The 24303-nt window shown below is 42.2% G+C and overlaps 1 protein-coding gene across 2 annotated transcripts in view; it reads left to right on the forward strand.

Annotated features, from left to right (window-relative positions):
• The window catches only part of FLT1 (fms related receptor tyrosine kinase 1), a 170888-nt gene that overhangs the window by 19866 nt on the left and 126719 nt on the right, over positions 1–24303 (forward strand). For both annotated transcript variants that reach the window (XM_082675546.1, XM_082675545.1), the window contains exons 2-3: positions 6999–7095; positions 7485–7717. In XM_082675546.1, the coding sequence (XP_082531672.1) occupies positions 6999–7095; positions 7485–7717 (330 nt within the window). The remainder of the gene's footprint in view (positions 1–6998; positions 7096–7484; positions 7718–24303) is intronic.

Here is a 24303-nt window from a genome sequence, read left to right on the forward strand (position 1 = left end):
CCCACCCTTGCCACCAACCAAAAAGATTCCATGAGGTTTAGTCTATGAGACTTAAGCTTTTAATAAGCTACATCTTGAGGAAAGAAAAGTCTTCTTTTATTATGAATTATGTTTAATTAACCTCACACAACCTTGGTAAAGACTCGAGGTCTTAACATCAAATTTTAGAAACATGATACTTGGGGATCTATATTTAGATAAAGAGGTCATTTATCATGTAGGATTATGTACTATTGAAAACGTGGTATGTAAAATCAAAGACAGATGCCTCTCATTTGAAAGAGACCTAATATACAAAGCTTTGCATTAAAACCAAATCCATTAGAAATCAGTAATTTTAATATTAAAGGAAATACCGTAGGTTTCTTCCAAGAGCTCTAGCAACATAATTTTTGACGTGACTCAATTTGTTAAAATTCCGATTTAAATAGGTAAAATTCAAAAGATGCAATTGGAAGTGATTTTCAATTAACATTAAATTTAAAAGATTGCAATTTGGGGGAACAGTGAGTTTTTTGCCATATGTTTGTAAATCTTCTAATACATAAATAATGATGTTATTGAACACGAAGTAAAAATTCTCTAACATCAGCCTTCTGAAGCTTTAAGCTGGAGAAACAACTACAAGTATAAAAATCTTAACACTGATGAGGTTGTATGTAGCAACAGAATTCAAAATAGCTCAATATGCAACTTAACTCTGATTATTTTAGTCATAAGTTTTGTTTTCAAAACAGCTTTATTGAGATAAAATTCACATACCACGAAACTCACCATTTTAAATTGTATAAGTCAGTGATTTTTAGTCTATGCACAAGAGTTGTGCAACCGTCATCACTATCTAATATTAGAACATTCTCACCCCCAAAAGAAACTCCTGTTGTTACTCACTTCTGTTCCTTTCTCCCCCAAGCCCCTGCCAACCACTACTCTTATTTTCTCTCGTGTAGATTTGCCTATCCTGGACATGTCATATAAATGGAATCATACAACATGTGGCCTTTTGTGACGGGCTTCTTTTTGGTTTTTAAACAAGACAGTATTATTTTCTCACGGTTCTGGAAGCTGGAAGTCTAAGCTCAAGGTGTCATCGGTTGGGGTTTCTCCTGAGGCCTCTCTTCATGGTTTGTAGACAGCTGTCTTCTCTCTGTGTTCCTACATGGCCTTACCTCTGTGTGCGGTAGCACAGTGTTTTCCGGGGTCATCTGTGCTGTAGCATATATCCGTACTTCATTTCTTTTTATTGCCAAATAATATTCCATTGTATGGATCGACTCCATTTGTTTATCCACCCGTCGTTTGGGTGGTTTCTACTTTTTGGCTATCACAGATAACGCCGCTACAGACATTTGTATACAAGTTTTTATTTGGACATATGTTTTCGGTTCTCTTGGGTAGATACCTAGGAGTGGAATTGCTGAGCCATCTGTTTAACTCTATGTTTAACCCTCTGAAGAACTGCAATCTGTTTTCCAAAGCAGTTGGACCATTTTACAGTACTACCAGCAATACGTGAGGGCTCCTGTTTCTTCACATCCTCATCAGCACTTGTTCTTGTCTTTTTATTGAAGCTATCCTAGCGGGTGTGAAGTTGGTATCTCACTGTGGTTTTGATTTGCATTTTCCTGATGGCTAATGATGTCCAGCATCTTTTCATGTGCTTCCTGACCATTTATATTTCTTCTTTGGGGAAATGTCTATTCGGATACTTTGTCAATTTTTTAAATGGGTTATTTGTTCTTCCAGTAGTTGTAAGTATTTTAAAATGTGATTTCTAACTTGTACATTGTTATGAATCACTGTGGATTTCAGAATCACTGACTTTTTAGGCCAGAAGGAATTGTAAAAATCTAAGTCCAGCCTCCTCTGTTGGCGGATGAAGAATCTGAGGCTTAAGGAGACTTGCCAAGGGCCACAGCAGAGCTAGTTAGTAGCAGAGCTGGGGAGATTCATGATTTCCCGTCAAAAATGGAATAACATAGCTGTTTCACGATTCCTGTTTGAATAAGGCCCCTTTCTTCCAGAGAACAGCCCTTTGATTTCAATATAGTAGGGGTGAGGGGGTGTCATCTAGAAGGAAGAGGGGCTGATGACCTTGTCTTGAAGTTACATTTAACATGTCAGAACACTATTATTATTCAGATCAATAAAAAAGGCAGTTTTCTAAAGATAACTTTTAGTCAAATTTTATATAAGAGCCTGCTCTCAATCTTAAAAGTGATGGGCCAGGCTGTCTGGTTCATAATGACCTGTGGTGGGTGTTCTCTCTCTTAGTGTCCATCGTGGTAGCTTTGAAGAGGTTTGAAGAAAGAACCTCAATCATTTGGGCTTTGATTTGGTTGCAAAATAAAGCCTTTTTTATTTACTTGGAATTTTACTCACGCTTCCCATTGAGGTCCCAGAAAGCATTCCATTTTGCCCAACGAAGTACGGGTGGGAAATGTAGAGCAGCATCTTAGAACAGTCTATGCATGGGCTTCCTCCCAGAGGTTCATCGTGTGGGGAAAGAAGGGGTGTTTGTTTAAGAGCCATAAAGCTCTGTTCGCTTTCTACCTACCCAATAATACAGAACAAACAACGAGGGAAAATATTCAGACAAGCACAGTACAGAGTGTCAGTGTTCAGTCAGTAAGTTCACGTACACATATTGGCTTTTTAATGCTATTAGCCCACTGTGCTTGACCTTAAGTTTTTCCTAATAAAGAAGCATGTGATAAAGCCCGTTTTCATAGTCTACTTAGTTTGTTTTTGTTTTTGATTCTACGTGGAAGTGAGATGATACCGTATTTGTCTTTCTCTGACTTATTTCACTTAGCAAAATGTCGTCAGGGTCCATCCATGTTGACGCAAGTGGCAAGATTTCATTCTTTTTTTATGGCTGAATAGTATCCCATTGTGTATATATACCACATCTTTATTTATCCATCGATGGACACTTAGTCTTGACTACTGTAAATAATGCTGCAGTGAACATGTGAATGCATATCTTTTCGAGTAAGTGTTTTCGTTTCCTTCAGATAAATACCTAGAAGTGGAATTGCTGGATCATGTGATAGTTCTATTTGAGAAATATCCATTCTGTTTTCTGTAGTGGCTGCACCAATTTACATTCCCACCAACAGTACACAGGGGTTCCTTTTTTCCCACACCCTCCCCAGTTCTTGTTAATTTCTTGTCTTTTTGATAATAGTCATTCTATGTGTGAGGTGATATCTCATTGTGGTTTCGATTTGCATTTCCCTGATGTTTGATGATGTTGAGTATCTTTACATGTACCTGTTGACAGTCCGTCTTTGGGGAAAATGTCTGTTCAGATCCTCTGCCCATTTTTAAAATTGGATGGTTTGGTTTTGTCCTGTTGAGTTGTATGTGGGTTTTTTAAATATATATTTTGAACATCAACCCCTTATCAGACATACGATTTGCAAATATTTTCTCCCGTTCAGTAGACTGCCTTTTCATGTTGATTGCATTGAGTTTTTTGTTTGGTTTTATTTAAATATCAACCGCTTATCAGACATACGATTTGCAAATATTTTCTCCCATTCAGTAGACTGCCTTTTCATGTTGATTGCATTGAGTTTTTTGTTTGGTTTTATTTAAATAGTAATTTTCCTCGTATAAGGAGATCTCTTTGACCCTCGTTGTTCTGTGGTAGTTGACTTTGATGAAAACAATAGTTCATGGACCAGCTAGTTTCCTGAGGCGACAATGATTCTTTTAAACGAGACTTCTAGGCTCTACCATGGCAAACAGTGGAAAGTTCTGATCCACATCCGAGCTTCACAATGGGGGATCATTGTTAGGTTGTAGCACTCCACCCTTCGAGATGAAGTATCCTGTGGATTTATTTCTAAGTGGACAATGTGACTCTGAGCTACTCATGAGTCGAGCAGACAGAGTTGCTCATGGTGGGAAGAAGATATCAGATCTTGGATGTATGCATATTCACGTCCTTATACACATCACCACCAAGACGGAGAAAGGGTCTGACACGCAGGAGACACTCAAAACGTGTTAAATATTCATGACGCAAGTGGGTGTATTGGCATTAAACTGCTTCAAAGAAGTATTTCAAGGCCTAATGACATTTCAGAGCAGTTGAGGAATAAATATCTCACTTTCCTTTTTCTTTATGAGTTTTCCTGTTAAACTGTAGTCTTGGTACTTCCGTTCATCTTTATGAGATTCTAGTTTCCTATTAACTGAAGGATGTGATGTCCCAAAGTGTCCAGTTACTTCGAAATGCTGTTTCCTGATACCTCTCCTTTCCTTTCTTTCAATCGACTACTTTTATCTAGCTTCTTTGTTCCAAGGGCAAAATTCATGATGTCAGCGGAGACAAATTCTATAGCAAAATATTTTTCTCAATATTTATCCCCCTTAGCTTTCCAATAATCCTATTTTTCTCTCAGTGTCTTATTTAACCACTCAGTTAGGTGGTTTTCTTTTGGTTGGAAGCTGGAGTGGGGACCGCAGAGAGGGATGTGCGGTTGGCATATTTTTTGAGGGATATTCTCTACATGACACATCTCCCTCTGCTGGAATCTGGGTGGTTCTTTCAAGGTTTAAGATCCTCTCTGACAAGGGTCAGGAGTCCTGGTGTTCTAGGGCACGGATAGAGAAAGATTCACACAATTTGGAAACCAAAATAGCAACAAAAAGGGGGGAAAAAAGTAGGAATCACCTCATACCAGGGAAGGAAGGCATCTTCCCCTTGGCCTCTCCTGGATGGGAAAACTCATTATGTGCACACACACCACAGAGATACCTGCAAGTATTGCCAGAATTTTCCACAGGAAGCTTGGGGTGGACCTTTTCCAACCCACGAACAATTGCTCAGTTAAATCCCTGGAGTTCCATGCCACAAAGAAGGGCAGAAACTGTTCTGGCCTGGACATTTTTTAGGGCAGGCGTTATTAACTGCTGGCTGTGGCTTTTGAAAGACGTAGTGTCCTCCTGGATCACTGATTCTGAGCTACCCTGTTACTTCAGAAAACTCGTAAACATGAGGAAAGTACAAAATTCTTCTTTAGGTACCTGAATGGGTCGACTTGTTCTGTGAGGTTATTTGATAGAACAAGGGGAGCTCGATAAAACGGTCATTCGAATTTAAATTTAGTTAATATTGAGCCATTTGCTCCAATCATAATTTGATACCAGGGCCTATTGTATATAAAAGTGACTTTCAAAATATTAATATCATCAGCAACACCAGCAAAGCGGATAATGTTCATCTAACATCTTTGCAGTTACATACCCAGCAAAACGTTCTTTGATGCGAGTGGGGGAGGGGAGTGATGCTGCTAGGTGTCGGTGACAGGGGCATCTGTCTGCCACCCAGACAACAGAGCACCAAGTCCCCATGCTGTGCCTGTGGACTTTCTGGCTCACACGTGAGGTTGCCAGGGAGCAGCACATCCAGTAATGCCGAGGCAGGAAGTGGAGAGATGAAGCTCCCAGGGCAGATCTTTCACTGACTCTAGTTTTCTTTGCGATATTAGGACCTGAGAGAAATACTAGGGAGCATTGCTAGACTACCCCGTGGAGTCTGACACATGCAGGTCTGTGGTCTAAGATCCCAATCTTCTGCTTTGGATTCCACTTTGGAAACGTTTTTTTTTTTTTTTTTTTTTTTGCGGTATGCGGGCCTCTCACTGTTGTGGCCTCTCCCGTTGCGGAGCACAGGCTCCGGACGCGCAGGCTCAGCGGCCATGGCTCACGGGCCCAGCTGCTCCGCGGCGTGTGGGATCTTCCCGGACCGGGGCGTGAACCCGTGTCCCCTGCCTCGGCAGGCGGACTCTCAACCACTGCGCCACCAGGGAAGCCCTGGAAACGTATTTTTTATGTAGAAGATATTCCCTAGGATCGGCTCTGCATACATAACTTCCCTCCTTCCAAGAATATCTTTTCTCCCTCCTGCTGACCCTTACCCCTGCTAATCCCGAGCCCCATCTCCTGCTTTTACCAGGAGGAGGGGGAGAGCAGGGGACGAGGGGAGGGCTCCTGATCAGAGACCTTGTCTGCTAAGTCGAGAGCTTCAGCAGAGACTCAACCTCTGTGGCACCAATGGCTCAAAGAATCGTGGGTCTGGGGATGTCAGAAATGGACAGAGAACCAAAGTCACGCAGTCCAGTCTGCCGTCTTACAGATAAGAGAACTGAGATCTGGAGAAGGTGACCTGGCCAGGGTCTCATAGCTGGTCCCCGGGATGGATACTGTGTTGTATGGAGATATTGTGTCGTGAGGAGATACTGTGTCATGAGGAGATATTGTGGCATAGGGAGATGTGTTGATTTGAGCACACTTTTCCATAGCTGATCTCATTGCCTCACAACGATCCCCGTGAAATATACTTTGCAAATGTCATGTAGGAGCAGACAGTTCCCTCTTTTCTCTTCCATTATAGAAGGAAGTTGATTATGTAAGACAAACCAAGTGGCTTCTAAAACTGATTTTGATTCTATAATTAGTTTTCCAAATGAGGAAACCAGTTCAGAAAGAGAAATGACTCGCCTAGAATATCATGGCTCAACTAATGACTGAACTATGTCTAGAGTCCAGGAAAAGTTCCATGCCTTGTATTCAGGAAAAAGATCGGACGGGCCTGTGTAACCAGATGACCCATGTTGGTAGTTCAGTATTAGAAATATATTTTGGATGACATTGACGTTTAATCCTGAGAGTTTTGAAGAAGTCACTATATATTTTAATATGGTTGCACTTTGAATCATGATTGAATTTATTAATGTTCTAAATTAATGGGCTTTTGAATATTATGTAGATCGTCTGGCATAGTAGGATATACAATATTCATGAGCAGGAAGTCTTGGAATAGAAAAAAATGTGTGAATTAAAATAAATTTGTATCAGATATACCATTTTGCCTATGCAAGTAAGTTAAAGATGAAAAGTTACCTTTTATGGAAAGATACACCTTTTAAAAAAAGACTAGAGGGCAATTTGCAAATAACACATTTCAAAAACTTTTTTTCCAGGATGTAGTTCAGGTTCAAAATTAAAAGGTCCTGAGCTGAGTTTAAAAGGCACCCAGCACGTGATGCAAGCAGGCCAGACGCTGTATCTCAAATGCAGGTGAGTGACCGTGTTGGTTTGGGGACAATCTGATTGCTCTTCCTTAGGCAGAACCACTCCCTAGGAGAGTAGAAAGGTGGCCCCCCCCAGAGTAGACAGGTAAACGTCAGTGGTCTTCCGTCATCTGCCAAGTGCAAACCTCACGCATCCAGCTTCCCCTGGAGGGTGATTCCTTCATCCATGGGATGGGAGGGAATTACTCACTCACAGGGAATCAGGAGAAGGGATGCCCCGAACATTTTGAGTTGTTTAAAAGCTTTTCTAAATGTGTTACTTTTCTGTAAAGAAAGTGACTGTACTTAAGAAAAGACATCAGGCTAGAAATGACAGCTTCAGAACTGGCCCCAGCCGTGACTGACTGTGTTTTGTTTTCTTATCTGTGACTGCAGAGGGGAAGGGGCCCATTCCTGGTCTTTGCCTGCAACAGTGAATAAGGAAAGCCAAAGCCGGAGGCTGAGCATAACTAAATCTGCCTGTGGAAGGAGTGGCAAGCAGTTCTGCAGTACTTTGACTTTGAACGCGGCCCAGGCAAACCACACTGGCTTCTACAGCTGCAAATATCTCTCTACACCTGCTTCCAAGAAAAAGAAAGCAGAATCTACAATCTACATATTTATTAATGGTAAGACTTCCATTTTCTACATTCTCTTTGCTGTAACTTTGCAGTGGGTCATAAATCCACCTGATCCATTGGAAAGGGAGCTTTCCTAGTGACTGTGAAAGAAGTGGGCCAGGAAAGAGAGCCTACCCTAGCTGTTGAAACTTGTGGAGTGCGTCTTAATGTATTTCCTGAGTGTCAGTTTCAACCAGAATTTTCAAGGACCAGTCAGTCAATTGCATGCTCCCTTAAGGGAGAGACTCTTGTCTATTTTGTTCACCACTGTATCCATGGCACCTAGAATACTGTCTGGCATATCGTGGGATGAATAAATGAATGGCAAGCGTTTAGTTCTATTTCCTAATTATTGAGAAGCCCAAAATACAATACAGATTTTTGTCCTTTAACACAACTGCATTCTCTGATAGGTTGGAATTGTAAAATACGGTTCTATACTAAATTCGTAAGTGTAATGTTGGCAATGTCACTCGAAGGTTACAAAATTAATTCCAGTTAATGATACTGTATTATTTCATGTTCACAAAGCGAGTATTAGAAAGATATGAGAGCACCACCTGCCATTGCATAGTGAAAAGGGCGAAAGACAAAAAATGAATCATGTTCTGGTTATAATTTTTATAGTATAATTTTTTAGTTTTTTCCTTCTTTAGAGAATGAAGCAATGAAATAATATTCAGAGGGAAGAAATATAAAATCCTTAAAGAAACATAAAGTGGCAGTAGCAATGGATCTCTGGAAGGAATAATAAGGAAGATGACTTGTCACTTTGTTCTTCCTTGTTTTGTTCCAGCCAGTTTCCAAAACTTGCACAAGACTCTAGCCTTAGACCTAGAGCTCTAACACATGGAGCAAAATTAGTAGGCACCTCAGGCACAAACTCAAGTTAAAAAAACAAAACAACCAACCATCAGCGTCAATAGCCTAAACACACATCCTGGGTCTTCCTCCCGGCGAGTTAGAGAACTGGGTCTTTGCATTGAAGGCAGCACCATAGACTTACATTTTGGTGGGAATCTCTTTTGGAGTGTTTTACCTGAGCCTAATATGTAATTTTCCAGATTCAGGGTTAGTCTTAGAGACAGTAGAACAGTAGTGTGATATTGGCAGTAACATATTAGCTCGCATCAGCCTGCTTTGACTGAGTCACTTTTCTATCCTGCTCCGCCAAACCCCTGTTTGTACATCTTGCACTTTTCCGGGGGGAGGGGGTGGGGTGGGCAGAGAACTGGAGGAGGCGACAACTTGCTAGCTGATCGCCATCATAGGAACGCAACCAGCCCACTTAAAAATAAGAGGAGGAAGGAGGCCAGGGATCTTGGCTTGGAGAAGGCAGCTCTGCCTTCTCCAAGAGGGAAGAGAGGGCGGGGTCGGGGGGGGAGCAGGATTAAAGGGAGAGACACAGACACGACGTGTGCCAGTGGTGATGGAAAAAGGCATGTGCTCAGACATCTGTTCTCTTTTTCTAGCTCCCCATAGTAGGTTATGTTCTGGTGCTTGTGGAGGAAAGAAAATGCTTTTATTCCTGTCTCTCTAGGGGAAATGGGGGGAAATTTCATTTACACTAAAATTCTTATAAAACTTTCTCCTGTGGGTTAATTGGTCTGACCTTCCGAATCAAACACTTAAATGAGTAAAAGACCATTTCTCTTTTTTTCCCTAAGAAATGACATTCGGTTATTTTCATCTTTCACTCCTACATTACTCAGTAGGCCTCATGGGTTATGCAGCCAGTAGGTAGGTGTGCAGAACCTGTCAGCTTCAAGCCCCTTTGAAAACAGAAGAGAAACTTAGCTATTTAGAATTATCTCCACTTCCACTATACAATAGAGCAGATCTGGCAAGTAAGGATCACTCTGGGTGTCAAATCAATAGTCATTCTAAGCCCTGTGAGGGCAAGGTCCACGTCTGCCTTAATTACTTTTATCTGCAAAGTGCCTCCCGGGTACAGCGCCTGGCTTATAGCAAGAATTCGGTAATATTTGTCAAATGAATACATGAAGCGATTAACAGGGCTGTGTGGAATACTCTGTTGAAATTGACAGTGAGGATGAATTTCAGGCCAAGTAGGAAAGAGAGGCATCACTCATTCTCGCTGTCTGGTATGAGGCTGGGGGGAGTGAGTACTGGCCGTGGTGTCATGTATCACGTCTGCTCTCTGGTAGTAGCCCACAAACATTAGCATAAAGGTACAAGTCCTAGTATCTCAAAACTCCTGCACAACTTGGTTGGGTAGAAGGAAATTCTCTGTTTCAAAGACTGTTCTTGGAGAGGGAAGGATATCAAAATGTGCTGATTGTGTTTCATAGGGCATTGTTATTGGAATACCGTGAATATTATATGCGTTCATTGGGAAAATCTTTATGAGACGTGACTTTTAAATAGCACTAATAACAAAAGATATGTGAATCAATAATAGGGACCATAAGAGAGCACCTGAATGTTCTTTGTCAGTTAACTTGGTTAGCAAATATTTAGGGAACACTTGCTAGGTGCCTGTAACTGCACTGCTCTGAAAGTAACAACGGATTTTGTTGTCTGTTTCCCGGTAGAGTGATATTGGTCTCATAATCACACTTTACTGAAAGCCAAGTTAGCTATGATATAATTCATTCAGCAGCTGTAACTTTTCCAAGTATCCTAACATTTTATGCATTTCCTATTTTCATTCTTTTATTAATTTTGTGTCTGAGAAGATTTGGTCTCAGGCTTCCATTATTATTGAATATTTACGACATTACAGGTTTAATTTTATTCAGGGGTGCAAAACTGGTCTGGTCTCTTGTGACTCAGGATGGTCTCTGGGACTAATAACTCCAACCAGTTCCTAATACACAGCTGTGACTACTTACTAGATGTCAACTGGTTATCACTTATTTATTATTGTTGAATGTTTACTTTAGAACATGTTATTGTTTGGACGATTTCTGCCCCTGGTAAGCATCTGCAGATGTGTTGGCGTTTCATTTTGGTTTTCTGTAATGATGAGAAACGCTATTGGACACCTCTTTTGAAAAGGCATAGATCTGTAGTCTGATAGGGTTCTGAGAAAAAGAATCAGGGCTGTATAGCTTTGTCTGCGTGATACCACACCGTGCATGTGGATTATAAGCAAACTGTTATTTAGATGGTTCCCACCTGAGCACTGATTTGGACATAACCTCTGATATGTATATGTAATGTACAGAAAAATCAGTATCACCACTTTATCATTACAGCTTGTAGAAATCTACCAAACCTCTGACATTATGCATTAATTTCAATTTATTTACTCAAGTAGATAAATTATCAATTTAATTACTCAAGTGACTACATTTAACTACTTTACTTTAAAAAAACCCAAAACATAAAACAGAAGCAATATTGTAACAAATTCAATAAAGACTTTAAAAATGGTCCACATCAAAAAAAATTCTTAAAAAGAAAGATCAAGCCAAGGGTATATCAGGAGAGGAAGATGATTGTCTTAGAATCAGTGTAATTTACTGAGCTAAGGCTCTACTTGGCTCTGGGACCTGGGATTTAAATTACTGGTAAGTTTAAATTTCCCTTAATATAATAACTTCTTACATTCGTGGTTTCTTTTCATTTAAACAAATGGTTTTATTTACATTATGCTGTTCGATTCTCACAACAATCCCGTGAAGCTTTCTTCTCTCCGTTTTGCAAGCAAAGGGCCTAAAATCCATTTCACTTGAGGCTACATGGGGAGCGACGGAAAAGGGTTAGCAACAGAGTAAGGTGGTCAGATTTTTCCCTTCAGATTCTCAGTGGCGGGAGGAGACCAGAGGGGTCAAGACTGAGGCAGGAACACCAGGTAGGGCTGCTGCCAAGGTCACCGTTGTCATAGCTGTGGGAAAGGACAGAAGGTGATGGATTGGAGGGACTCAATCCACCTTGGTGAGCTGGAGGGTCGTGGTGGAAGGGAGGAGGGAAAGTGACACTTGAGTTCTGTAGGGGCACCTGGGCAACTGGTCCCAGGTCCCATAGCCAAGTAGAGCCTTGTCTCAGTAAATTACACTGATTCTAAGACAATCATCTTCCTCTCCTGATAGACCCTTGGCTTGATCTTTTTTGTTTTTTAAAGAATTTTTTTTGACGTGGACCCTTTTTAAAGTTTTATTGAATTCGTTACAATACTGCTTCTGTTTCTTTGTTTTGGTGTTTTGGCCGCAAGGCATGTGGGATCTTAGTTCCCCAACCAGGGATCGAACCTGCACCCCCTGCGCTGGAAGGCGAAGTCTTAACCACTGGACTGCCAGGAAATTCCCACCCTTGGCTTGATCTTGACAAGTGGCTGTTGAATGAGAGTAACTGAAAAATGCTACATACATTTTTTAAAAATTGCTTTTGGGAAAATGAGTGGAGTACCCCAGCGATTATAGCTACAAAATTCTGGGTCATAAGGAAAAACAAAAAGTGCCCCTCCGATGCTTTACTAATTACAGAACAAAAAGATGTTAGCTGAATGGTAATGCCAGGGCTACTTAGGGAGTGTTCATCCGCCTTGCAGGGAAAAAGGAACACACTTGCATTTCTTTTCTGACCTTTTGGTATAGGCAAGAAATTGGCTCCAGGTCAGCCTTTTCTAAGTTAGAGGATTTCATTGCAATTAGTATTTTAATATATGAGTTTTGCCTGTAAAGTAAGGAAACTAACCAGAAGAGATTTTAATGGCATCTCCAAAGTAATTATTACTTTGTCAGTGTCTCTAATTTAGTTAAGAAGACCTTGAACTTAGTCTGTTGAGTTCCCCACGCTTTGAAGTCAGCCTATATACCCTTCCCCTCTCCAGGTCCAAGACTTTCGGGGCTCTTTAAGTATAATGTCTTCTCTTGAAGCATTATAATTGAAAAGGGAAAGGAAAATGGGAGTCTGCGCTGTGGTTGAGTGGATATCTTCTAGTTCTTCCCTGTAAAAGAAACTCATCTCTTCTGCTTCTCTTTACTTGGTTGTTTTACTCTCTACGCCTATTAAAGCAAATGGGTTGGAGCATTTTCACAACAGATTTCCCTTCCTTTGGTTCTCCTTTATGTATAAAATGAATGAGATTTGCATAGCAGCTTACTTTCAGGTAGAAAAATGATCAGACACACTGCGTATGTATTGAAAAGTAGTAGAAATTCTAACAACCCAGATATCCTGGGAGAGAATGATCATTGTGTCTTCACCTAAACGTATTTAGTGGGAAAAAGCTCTGTGTGGCTCGGGGATCTCCAACGAGTAAAAATACTAAAGGTGCAGATATTCTGAAAAGGATTCAACATACTCGCTTGTTCAACACATCGGGTTTTCCTGAAGGGCTTTTACATAACTCTCTGAGATAAACCACTTGGGTATTATTTCTTCCATTTTATGTATGAGAAAACAGGCGCTGTGACCTGCTCAAGACAGAGCGAATAAAATGACAAGCCAGGATGAGAATCCAGGTCAGATCCCAAGGTTACGACTGTTTCCGCGATGCTACAGTTTCAGCTATTGATTTCAAACTAGGAACCAACTGTTCATCTTTGACAGTATACATTCTACAGTTATTACATTCTTTTAAATTTCAAATTCAACGTTGTCTTCTTTCTTTTGAGGCATGGTAGGTTACATGGGTTTCGGGGTGTTCTTCTGAGTGATAGGCCTTAGGGAAACAAATCCCGATCCCAGACAGCTTTGTGTTGCTGCCTGATGGGGTCAGAACTTGTTCGGGCACCCACTCTTTCATCGCTGCGTTCCAGCTCACGTGGCAAGGGAAAGAGACATCATTCTGTTTACCAAGATGAGCAGGGCTCTTAAAAATCCCAACCATCAATGGGCTGTGTAATCAAATTAGTGGTCTGTCATCAGCATTTAAAAAAATTAAGCAGGGGAATTCCCTGGCGGTCTAGTGGTTGGGACTCCGCGCTTTCACTGCCGGGGGGCCTGGTTTGGATTCGTGTTTGGGGAACTAGGATCCCGCAAGCTGCGGGGCCCCCCCCCAAAATAACAGAATAAAATGGAAAATATCCAAGTATATTGCAAAAAGTAAGGGTAAACATTTAGTGGAACTTTTAACATCTTTTGTTTCCATTTTATAAAATACGCAACATATATACATTATACTCACATATATGTAAAATACATATGAGTGTGTGTAGGTGTTTAATGGGTCTGAAGTGAAATGTAGTTCTTATTGTGGAACTCAGGACCGTAAGTTTAAAAGTTTCAATCTTATTAAAGTGTAAACAGGTAAACTTACTAAGATTGTAACAGGTTGAGACAGGTCATTTCTGGACTTCGTGTTTAAGAAAACAGCACCAATCGTAAGCACCCGTGGTGTGTTTTGCACGCCACTCCTGAAACGGAGGCCTGGCGAGAACGTGGTGGTGGAAATAACCCCTCTCCTCGAGTTGATGTGGCTACAACCCGTCATAAAATGTGTGGGTTTATGCAGTACACACTCCTCACATTCCTGACATGGGGTTTCCCACAAATAGGTGTGACCCAGGAGCTGCAGTCAGCAGATGGCGTCCGTCTGTAGACATGGGTCACACACCTGCCGCCCGCAGGGCCCTCCCGTTCTGTGGAAGGTACGAAGAGCAGAGTTGCGGCATCTTAGGGTTTTGGAGGCCCCTGGTTCCTTTCTAGGACCATGACTTACAATAGATCTATGAGGATTTTAAAAGGTACAGGTTGAACTTCTTAAAATAATAGCTATTGCCCAGAAGCGCGTCTTTCCAGGGACTGAAGAGAAAGCCTCTAATGGTCCTTACTGAGCCCCGCAATAGAACTTACTGAGGCTGTATGGATCGTTCTGCTCCAACACCACCTACCCTGGACTCCTACCCGGGTCCGGCGCACCGCGGGGCGTGCCCAGGATGCTGGGGCAGCACTGCTTCACTGGGTAGCGGCTGAGCAGTGGTTGCCTGTTGCCCAGTTTGCCACAGTGTGTGGCAAGTCCAATCAGCACGGCCATGAAACAAGCAGGGACGTTGAGGAAAAGAGTAGTGATCTGCAGATGTACTCAGAGTTTCCCCATCTGCACTTTTTCCCGGGTGGTGATAACAGTTCTAAGGTAGGGATGCGCGAAGGGTGTCAGACCCCCAGCCCAAAGTGAGAGGAGGTCTCTGTGCTTTCAGTTGCATCCCTGGCTGCCTTGTCAACGCGCCGCCTTCCATGCAGGTCAGAACCGTGATGGGGAGAGAGAGAGAGGCTGAACAGATTTTCAAAGCCTCTGAAACATTTTCAGTGGCATCATTGTTGTATTTTTGTGAGAGAAACTTTCAAGAGAAACTATTTTTTTCCATTCATCAAAATTCTCCTCTGAGGAAAAGCAGGCTAAAACAGTTGACATTTTGTAGGAAGAAAAAAAAAACAAACAACGAAGAAACCGTCTTAAAAAATAGACCACTTAGCCATAGGTTGGCCAAGTTCTTTAGGTCTGGATTTCTTAGCAAATTTATGATATTATCTGTTATTGCTTGGTTACTGTCCAGGGTCTTCTCTGGTTTTAAAAGTCAGTTTCAACAGGTACTCATCACCCCTCCCGCTGCCCATTGGCAAAGCTGCTCCCCTCACCTCCCGTACTCACTTCATCTCTATCCTCAATGCATGGCTTCTTCCACTTACTTTCTGAAACCTCTGCTTATTCTAGCACGAATACTCCCGTAAGAATGGCTTCCCAGAGTTTTGGTCTCAGGGACTAAGCCTGATGCTGCTTGAAGCCCAGAGTTGTGGAGAAGAAAGTGTACTAGACACCTTGCACCCCCAGGAAGCAGCCAGTGCAGACAGGTTGGGTGGTAGATCTTGTTTGCCATCCTTCTCACATCATTGCCTGATGTATCTGCCCAGGAGACAGATGAACACGTTGGGGTGAACAGAGCTTGGACTCTCAGCCTTTGGATTACGCGTCTGGAAGCCCAGGTGGGTTTCCTAAAGAGGTGGCAGTTTGAGGCTGACCTGTATTTGCAGAATTCTACTTCAAACGATCCTCTGTAAAGAATTCCTAGGAATTCTCTGGCCTCTCTGCATACAGCTTCATCAAACATCTAATACAAGGTCAGGTTTTGCTGGATTTTTTTTTTTTTTTTTTTGCATCTTGATGAAGTTGTGAAAAAGAGGAAACACATATTGCTAGGATTATAAAATAGACACCGACGACATGGTTGGTTGGAGTTTTCCTTGGGAAACAGACCCCTCTACAGGCTGGTGCTGTGCTTCTTCTAAGGCTGAGGCGTGAAGGAGACTATCTGTTCTCTCCATCATGGGGCGGGGGTGGGGATGGAGAACAGCTGATTAGGACCACAGGGCAAAAGTTTAGAGAAGAGTGACTTAACTCTTATCCATTCTCCTTCCAGCTACTTGAAAATTTGATGGAAGACACTCTTGATATCTTCAAGCCCTGGCGTTTCACATTTCCCTTCTAGAGACATTTTTGTCATTAGACACCAAGGGACCTTGATTGTAGGAAACATTTACATGTGGTTGGGACAGAAGCCACCTGTGGTGGTGGGTTTGTTGGAAGTCGGGAGTGTCACGTCTTCTTTAGCCCTTGCCTCAAGCCCTGTGTTCACCTAGCGTGTTCCTAGGAATTTCACCCTTAGCCCTTGGTGGTACCTGCCCATTAAACGTCCAGGTCATTCCTTCAGAGAGAGCTTTTCCCGACACTCTCTAGGCTCCATACCAAAAAAATGTGGCGTGCCGGCTCTTGAGAGCCACACAGCTGAGCTTTGCTCGCAGTAACACTGTTCTGTGTCACCAGGCGTTGAGTACAACTACAGAAATCCTCAAAAATAATCAGAATGAACATACTCTTGACTGAGCCACTTGGACACAACCCAAGACCAGGAAAAATTAGTGACTGAGGTAGAATTATGAAATCTCGAGATGGCAGTGAAGGCCAAATAAAAATCCAATAAAATCGACCATATCCTCTCATTTTCCGCCCCACAGACAGAACGTGTGAAAGATTGTCCATCAAAACTTTATGGTTTTTAAGGATTTTTTAAAAATCTCCTTCGTGTAATTTTTTTAAGAAAAATGAGCAAGGGACTTTTTCAGGAGAAATCGCCTCAGGCTGAAAAGGCTTTAAGTTTCTGACGTTTCATAACTTTCTCTAACGACGGTAATGAAATGCCAACCCCGCCTAGAGACGAGGAGGTGCCCTAGTTTTGATCTCCGTGATCCTTGCAGTTTGGACACTCTTTAGTTTTCCTTTACTATTTAAATATTTGTTGTTTGGGCATCCAGTGCATTTTTGCTGGGTTGTGTTGGCAGTCATCTTGGCTAACTGACTGTGCTATTCACGATTGGTGACTTACTAGTGCAATCAATGCCCCTCTCTTCCATCCTTCGTCAAATATCAATTACTATATTATGTTTTTTATTTTATATTGGAGTATAGTTGATGTACAATGTTAGTTTCAGGTGTACGGCAAAGTGATTCATTTATACCTATATCTGTTCTTTTTCAAATTCTCTTCCCATTTAGATCACAGAATATTGAGTAGAGTTCCCTGTGCTATACAGTAAGTCCTTGTTGATTATCTATTTTATGCATAGTAGTGTATATGTAAATAAACTATATTTGAGAAAACATGATCCAGGGTTCAAATTAGATTCAGTCCCTGTTCTGATACATGAGAAGGCTTTGTCTTTGTACAGATTCCTTAATAACAGTTCACTCTTAGGTCTCACTGTGTGTTACGTGCTATCCTAGGCACCTGTATTGGTTAATGATTTCATTCTGATAACCCTAGGAAGCAGCGCTATCATTTTCATCTCCTTTTCACAGAGAGGTTGAGTAACTGCCCATCTAACTAGTCATATAACTAGTACGCAGTGGAGAAGGCAGCAGCCCCCTTTCCCATCAGGAGTTTATACATATAAAGTGCTTAGTTTTAGTGTCTGGCGTGTCGTGTGCACTGCTTACCTGTTACTGCTGCTACTGTTGCTGCTGTTACCATCTTGCGAGCCTCGGTTTCCTCATTTGTAAAACCAGAAGAGTGGTGCGTTGTGCATTTGTCAGGAGATTCGGTGAGGTAATATCCATAGCACTGTGCCTACGCTTATAGGGGGACCAGTCAATAGTAGTTACCATGGTGACGGGCACTGCGCTGGGCAGGGGAGGAAGTCCAAAGATGATCCCCTTAACTGTCAAGGGTCTGCAATTAGTGATACAAATAAAATAGTTTACAACTAGTCATATTGTAAAGCACTATGGGAAGAGAGCAGTAAGAGGGGCCTAGACCAGGGGTGCTCTGCCGGGTACACCCCACCCCTCCCCACCCCTCCCCACCCCTCCCTCACTCTTCAGCACCAGCGTTCTCGCACCTATTTTTCAGGTCTTGAGTTAAACATCACCCGTCCTGGGAAGCTCCTCAGACCCCCCAATCTAGGTTTGACCCCCCCCCTCACGTAGCACTCACCTCACCCATTCTGTGAGGAACAGCACCGACTGTCTTGCTCACCCTGATGGCTCCAGCCAAGTAGGAGGTGCTCAGAGGTCTTTGCTAAGTGAAACAAACATGAGTTTTGTTTTGTTTTGTTTTGTTTTTGCGGTACGCGGGCCTCTCACTGTTGTGGCCTCTCCCGTTGCGGAGCACAGGCTCAGCGGCCATGGCTCACCGGCCCAGCTGCTCCGCGGCATGTGGGATCTTCCCAGACCGGGGCATGAACCCGTGTCCCCTGCATCGGCAGGCGGACTCTCAACCACTGCGCCACCAGGGAAGCCCAAACATGAGGTTTTAAAATTTATATTAGTCTCACCTGGCCTCCTGGGCGTTAATGAGGAAACGAAGGGCACACGGAGCAAAGGGGCCAAATCAGGGGCAAAGATGCACATGTCACGTGACAGAATCACCCTCCAAAAAAATGTCCAGCTGACTAGAACTGTGACCTGGGATTAACCAAATGCGATTTGACAGGAATCAGTGTAAAGGACTGTATCTGGCTTGCAAAACCCGCTAACCACTCTAGGACTACGGGCTGTGGGAGGTGGCGGCTGAGACAACACATGCGAGAAAGACTTCAGGCTTCTAGTTGACTCCACATTCACCAAGAAAAGGAACCCAGCCTTGAACTGCATTAACAAATAGACGGGGTTCAGAATAAAGGGGGTGCTAGTCATACTGTTTAGTTTACATTTCAAGAGGGACAATGAAGACAGGAATTCTGAGCAAATTCCTTAACCTGTCCCCCAAACTTCATTTTCCTCATCTGTAAAATGGGTACCTGCCCCACCGGGTTGTGAGTGTTAAGTAATTTGATGGTTTTCTTATTTTCACTGGCAAGGAACAACTAAAGGAACTGAAATGTTTAAAAAAGTAAAGAATTAGGTGGGAAAATAGGAGACATGAGTGTGTGATCGTCTCCTTCAAAGTTTTCCTATGTGGGAAAGAGATTAAGCTTCATCTTTATAATCCTAGATGGCAGAGCTACTATTTAAGAATGAAAGAAGTCAAGACAGGCAGATTTCAGCTCGATGTAAGAAAACACTGTCTAACATCTAAAGCTATCCGACAGTGGAACGACCTGTCTTGGGAGGTGGTGAGTTCCCCGTGTGTCTAGGCTTTCAAGCACAGCACAGGTGCTCACTTGGTGGGGTTGGATCAGCTGATGCCCCAGGGCCTTTCCACTGTTGAGATTTGGGTAGGGCCTAGTGTGCATCTCTGTCATTTATTGATCCCTAGCTGAGGTTCATTACCATAGAGCATCTCATTTCATCCTTGAAACCCAATGGGAAAACTTCTATTATCAGTCTCCTTTTACAGGAAAGTTGAAGAAATTTAATACCACTGCAAGTTTGGGTACTTTGTGTAAGTTCCCAAGTCAAGCTTTGGTGGACTCCGAGGTGCCTGCTCTTGGTAACACAGCCTTGCTGAGCTTCCCCACCCACGACTCCCTTGGAACTTTGTGTGGGGGGCCATGGGGGGCAGTGCCGGGCTGCAGACTGGAAGTGTTCGGACCAGATGCAGCTGACAAACGTTTTGATTGGCAGGCGTAGTGCTTTTCGCTGCCAGTATTTAATAATTGGAGGAGTTCACATAAAAATCTGATTTCCTACTTATCTTTAAAAACTGGAAACTCTAGCCACGCTGGCCTGTATTCCCACTTGGCAACAGCTGTCTGCAGCAAGCAGGGACTGCCCCTTCCAGACATGGCCTCACGTTCTCAGCGGCCACCAGCCCTACTGCCTCGCATACGGCTACCCCGCCCCCCTTTGCCTTCCCTGCCTCTCCCCCCTGCCCCCCCCCCCACCGCGGAGGGATGTCAGTGTGCTTCTCCCAGTGTGGACATTTCACGTGCATGCATAACAAATAACAGGTTTGGGGGCAGGAAAGTGCCTGTCCCATTTTCTAGAGGAAGTAGAGTCGCAGGGTGGCAGTGCCTGACCTCAACAGAACCCTGGTTCCCGACTCCTACAGTGCATGACCCTGGAGGGAATGTTCTCCTGATGGGCAGCTGCCCTCTAGGAGAACCTGTGTCCCAGCGAGCAGGAACCCCCCCCCCCGCACTGGAGGATGACGGTCCGCTTGGAAGGACTTCCATCTCTAGGCTCTGTAAGACAGGACTTTGTCTGCTCTTGGTCCTGAGGTGGTCACAGAGACCCCCCAAAGAACCCCCAGCACCTTACAGCAGAGAGAGCTAAGCAGAGGGTCCAATGACTCAAGCTTGATGTTAACAGTGAGAATTTCTTATCAGTCTGTCATCTCATATTTCTAATCTCCTGCCAGAAGATCCCATGTTATCCCTGTCTCAGTGCCATCTTTCCTTCCCTCCACGCTTCCTTCCTTCCATCCCGTTGGTCGGGTATTTGAAGGTGTAGTTTTCACTCCCGAGTCATTCAGGAGGGTCAGGGCTGGATTTTGGTGTGGTGGAGAGAGGATGGTCTAGGACCAGGACACCTGAATGCAGGTTTGGCTCAGCCGTTTGTACTATTCCTATGCTGTGGGAAGGTCTCTCCTTCTCTCTGGGGCTCAGTTTCCTCTTGTATAACATGAGAGTCAGTGTTAGGGTATCATACAAGTCCCTTAACAGTTTTACAGTTTTATGATTCAGAGGCAGAGCTGAATAATAGAACTTGGGACATGACCCAAAATCTTGGCAGTAGGAGAAGGAGTTGTGGCTGTCCGTCAGAGCTGCTTGCTTTCTCCTTTCCTTTCTCCTTTATTTCTGTTTCATTTCCTTCCTTCGTCCGTCCGTCCGTCTGTCCATCCATCCGTCTGTCCATCCTTCCTCCTTCCCTGTCTTCCTTCTTCCCTTCCTTCCTAGCTTTCTCTTCTTCTTTCTTTTCTTTTGAGGTGCTTTAATTGATCAAGATGAAGATCTGACTGATAATGGGGATAGCTCACTAGGAAATACTGTGTGGACTATAATACTCAGATACACCAGTCAAGTAGTAACCTCCCAGCTGATTAAAGGCAGAGATGTTTCACTGTGCTCCCCACTGACCTGGGGCTGCCAAGGGGAACTAAACTACATGTTTACAATCAAAATGACTTTGTAGGGCTTCCCTGGTGGTGCAGTGGTTGAGAGTCCGCCTGCTGATGCGGGGGACGCGGGTTCGTGCCCCGGTCTGGGAAGATCCCACATGCCGCGGAGCGGCTGGGCCCGTGAGCCATGGCCGCTGAGCCTGCGCGTCCGGAGCCTGTGCTCTGCAATGATAGAGCCCACAGCGGTGAGAGGCCCGCGTACGGCAAAAAAAAAAAAAAAAAAGACTTTGTCACAGGAGAAAATTCCATTTTTTTTTTGGTGAGTGGCCTCCTTGAATGTAAACGGGAATGGGAGAGAAAGGTTGAAAAGACCCATAAGGTAAGGAGTTTGCACTGGATAATCTTCAGGAACCGTTCCAGCTCAGGAAACAGTGGGTCACCATTTCTGAGAAAGAGCCCAAAGTTGTGTTTTCTTTCAAAATATGCTTTTTGAGATATCATTCACATACCATACAATTCAGCTTTTTAAATTGTACAGTTTAATTTTCTTTAGCACACGGACAGACATACGTAGCCATTACCACATCACCAGTGTTCACATATATGTGCTGGCTTCTTTCACTCAGCATAATGTTTTGAGGTTCATTTGTGCTGTACCATGTATCAGCACTTCCTTTATTTTTTTAATTGGGGTATAATTGTTTTACAGTGTTGTTAGTTTCTACCGTACAGCGAAGTGGAGTGGAGTTCCCTGTGCTATACAGCAGGTTCTCATCAGCACTTCATTGTTTTAAATTGCCAAATAATATTCCACTGTATTGTACGGGTCTCCCACGTTTTAGCTATCCATTTGTCAGTAGATGGACATTTGAATTGTTTCCGTCTTTTGGCTATTATGAATAATGTTGCAGTAAACATTCATTATACAAGTTTTTGTGTGTATATAAGTTTTTATTCTCTAGGGTAGATACCTAGGGGAGGAAATGCCAGGTCACGTGGTAACTGTATGCTTAACGATTTCCAAACGTGGCTGTACCATTTTACGTTCCCACCAGCAGCTTAGGAGGGTTCCAGTTTCTCTAAATTCTCACCCATAATTGTTATCATTTCTTTCTGTCGTAGCCATCCTAGTGCATATGAGGCAGTATCTCATTGTGGATTCGATGTGCATTTCCCTGATGGCTTGCGATGCTGAGCGTCTTTTCATGTGCTCATTGATTATTTGTACATCTTCTCTGAAGAAATGTCTATTCAGATCCCTTTTCCGTTTTTTTAATTGGGTTGTCTTTGTTACTGAGTTGTAAGAGTTCAACTTTTTGTTGTTAATATAAATATATTTTATATAGTTATATATTATAAATATATATTATATATTTTATACTTTAGACATATAATTTAGAGAAATGTATTAAGATACATATATCTATGTCTAGATTTTAACGTATTCTAGATATTTAAATATATATTCTAGATACAAATCTCTTATCAGATATATACGTTTCAAATATTTTCTCACATTCTGGGCATTCACTTTCTTGATAGTATTCTTTGAAGCACAAAAGTTTTAAATTTTGATGAAGTCCAGTTGATCTGTTTCTTTCGTTTGTTGCTTGTATCATATATAAGAATCCGGTGCCAAATCTGAGATCATGAAGATTTACCTCTGTGCTTTCTTTTAAGAGTTTTACAGTTTTACCTCTTAAACGTAATCCTTTGATACATTTCGAGTTCCTACTTATATACGGTGTGACGTGAAAGTCCAATTCTATTTTCTTGCACGTGGAGTTGCCCCAGCACCATTTGTTGAAAAGACAGATCTTTCCCCATTGAATGGTCTTGGCAGCCTTGTCGAAAACCAACTGACCATGGACTCGTGGGCTTATTTCTGGACTCTTAGTCTACCCCGCTGATCTATATGTCTGTCCTTATGCCAGTACCATCCTGTCTTAATCATTGTTGTTTATAGTTTTAGTAGTAACTCTTGAAATTGAGAAGACCAAGTCCTCCGACTTTGTTCTTTTTCAAGATTGTTTTGGCACTTCTGGATCCCTTTCAGTTCTGAATTTTAGAATCAGCTTGTCAATTTCTACAAAGAAGTCAGCTGGCGTTCTGATAGGGATTGTGTGGAAGCTACAGATAAATTTGAGGAGCGCTGCCGTCTTAACAATATTAAGTCTTCCAATTCACGAACATTGGAGATTTTCCAATTCTTTAGAGCCTTAATTTCTTTCCACAACATTTTGCAGTTTTCAAAGTATAAGTTTCACACTTCTTTTGTTAAGTATATTCCTAAGTGTTTTATTCTTTTTGACGCTATTTTAAACGAATTTTAAAATTTTTATTTTCAGATTGTTCATTGCAAGTACATAGAGGTACATAATTCTTTTTTGTTTATTGATCTTGAATCCTGAAATCTTGCTGAACTCATTTACTAGTTCCAATTGATAGTTTTTTAGTAGATTCCTTAGGATTTTCTATATACAAATCATGTCATTTGAAAATAGAGAAAATTTATTCCTTTCAAATCTGGGTGCCCTTTATTTCTTTTTCTTGCCTAATTGCACTGGCTGGAATGTTTATTGCAGCATTTTTCATAATAGCCATTATAGCCATTGAAGCCCTAGTGCAATGTTGAATAGAACTGATGAGAGTGGACAATCTTGTCTTGTACCTAATCCTAGGGGGAAAGCATCCAGTATTTAACCATTAAGTGTGATGTTAGCTGTTAGGTTTTTTTGGTGTATGCCCTTTATCAGATTGAGGAAGTTCCCTTCTATTCCTAGTTTGTTGACTGTGTTTATCATGAAGGGGGTTTGGATTTTGTCAACTGCTTTTTCTCCACCTTGTGAAATGATCATGTAGGTTTTGTTTTTTATTGTATTGATATGGTATATTAATGACACTGATTTTTGGAGGTTAAACCAACCTTGCATTCCTGGAACAAATTCCACTTGGTTATGGTACATAATTCTTTTATATATAATGAGTTTGTTAGGAATTTGTTGAGTTTTTTGCATCCACATTCATAAAAGATATTGACCTGTAGTTTCCTTGTGATGTCTTTGGTTTTGGTGTCAGGGTAATACTGGCCTCATAAAATGAATTGGGAAGTTTTCCCTTCTCTTCTATTTTTTAAGAAAAGTTTGTGAAGAATTGGTATTAGTTCTTTAAATGTCTGATAGAATTCACTTG

This window comes from Grampus griseus (assembly GCF_964374135.1).
Source record: "Grampus griseus genome assembly, chromosome: 18".
NCBI classification, from domain to species: domain Eukaryota; kingdom Metazoa; phylum Chordata; class Mammalia; order Artiodactyla; family Delphinidae; genus Grampus; species Grampus griseus.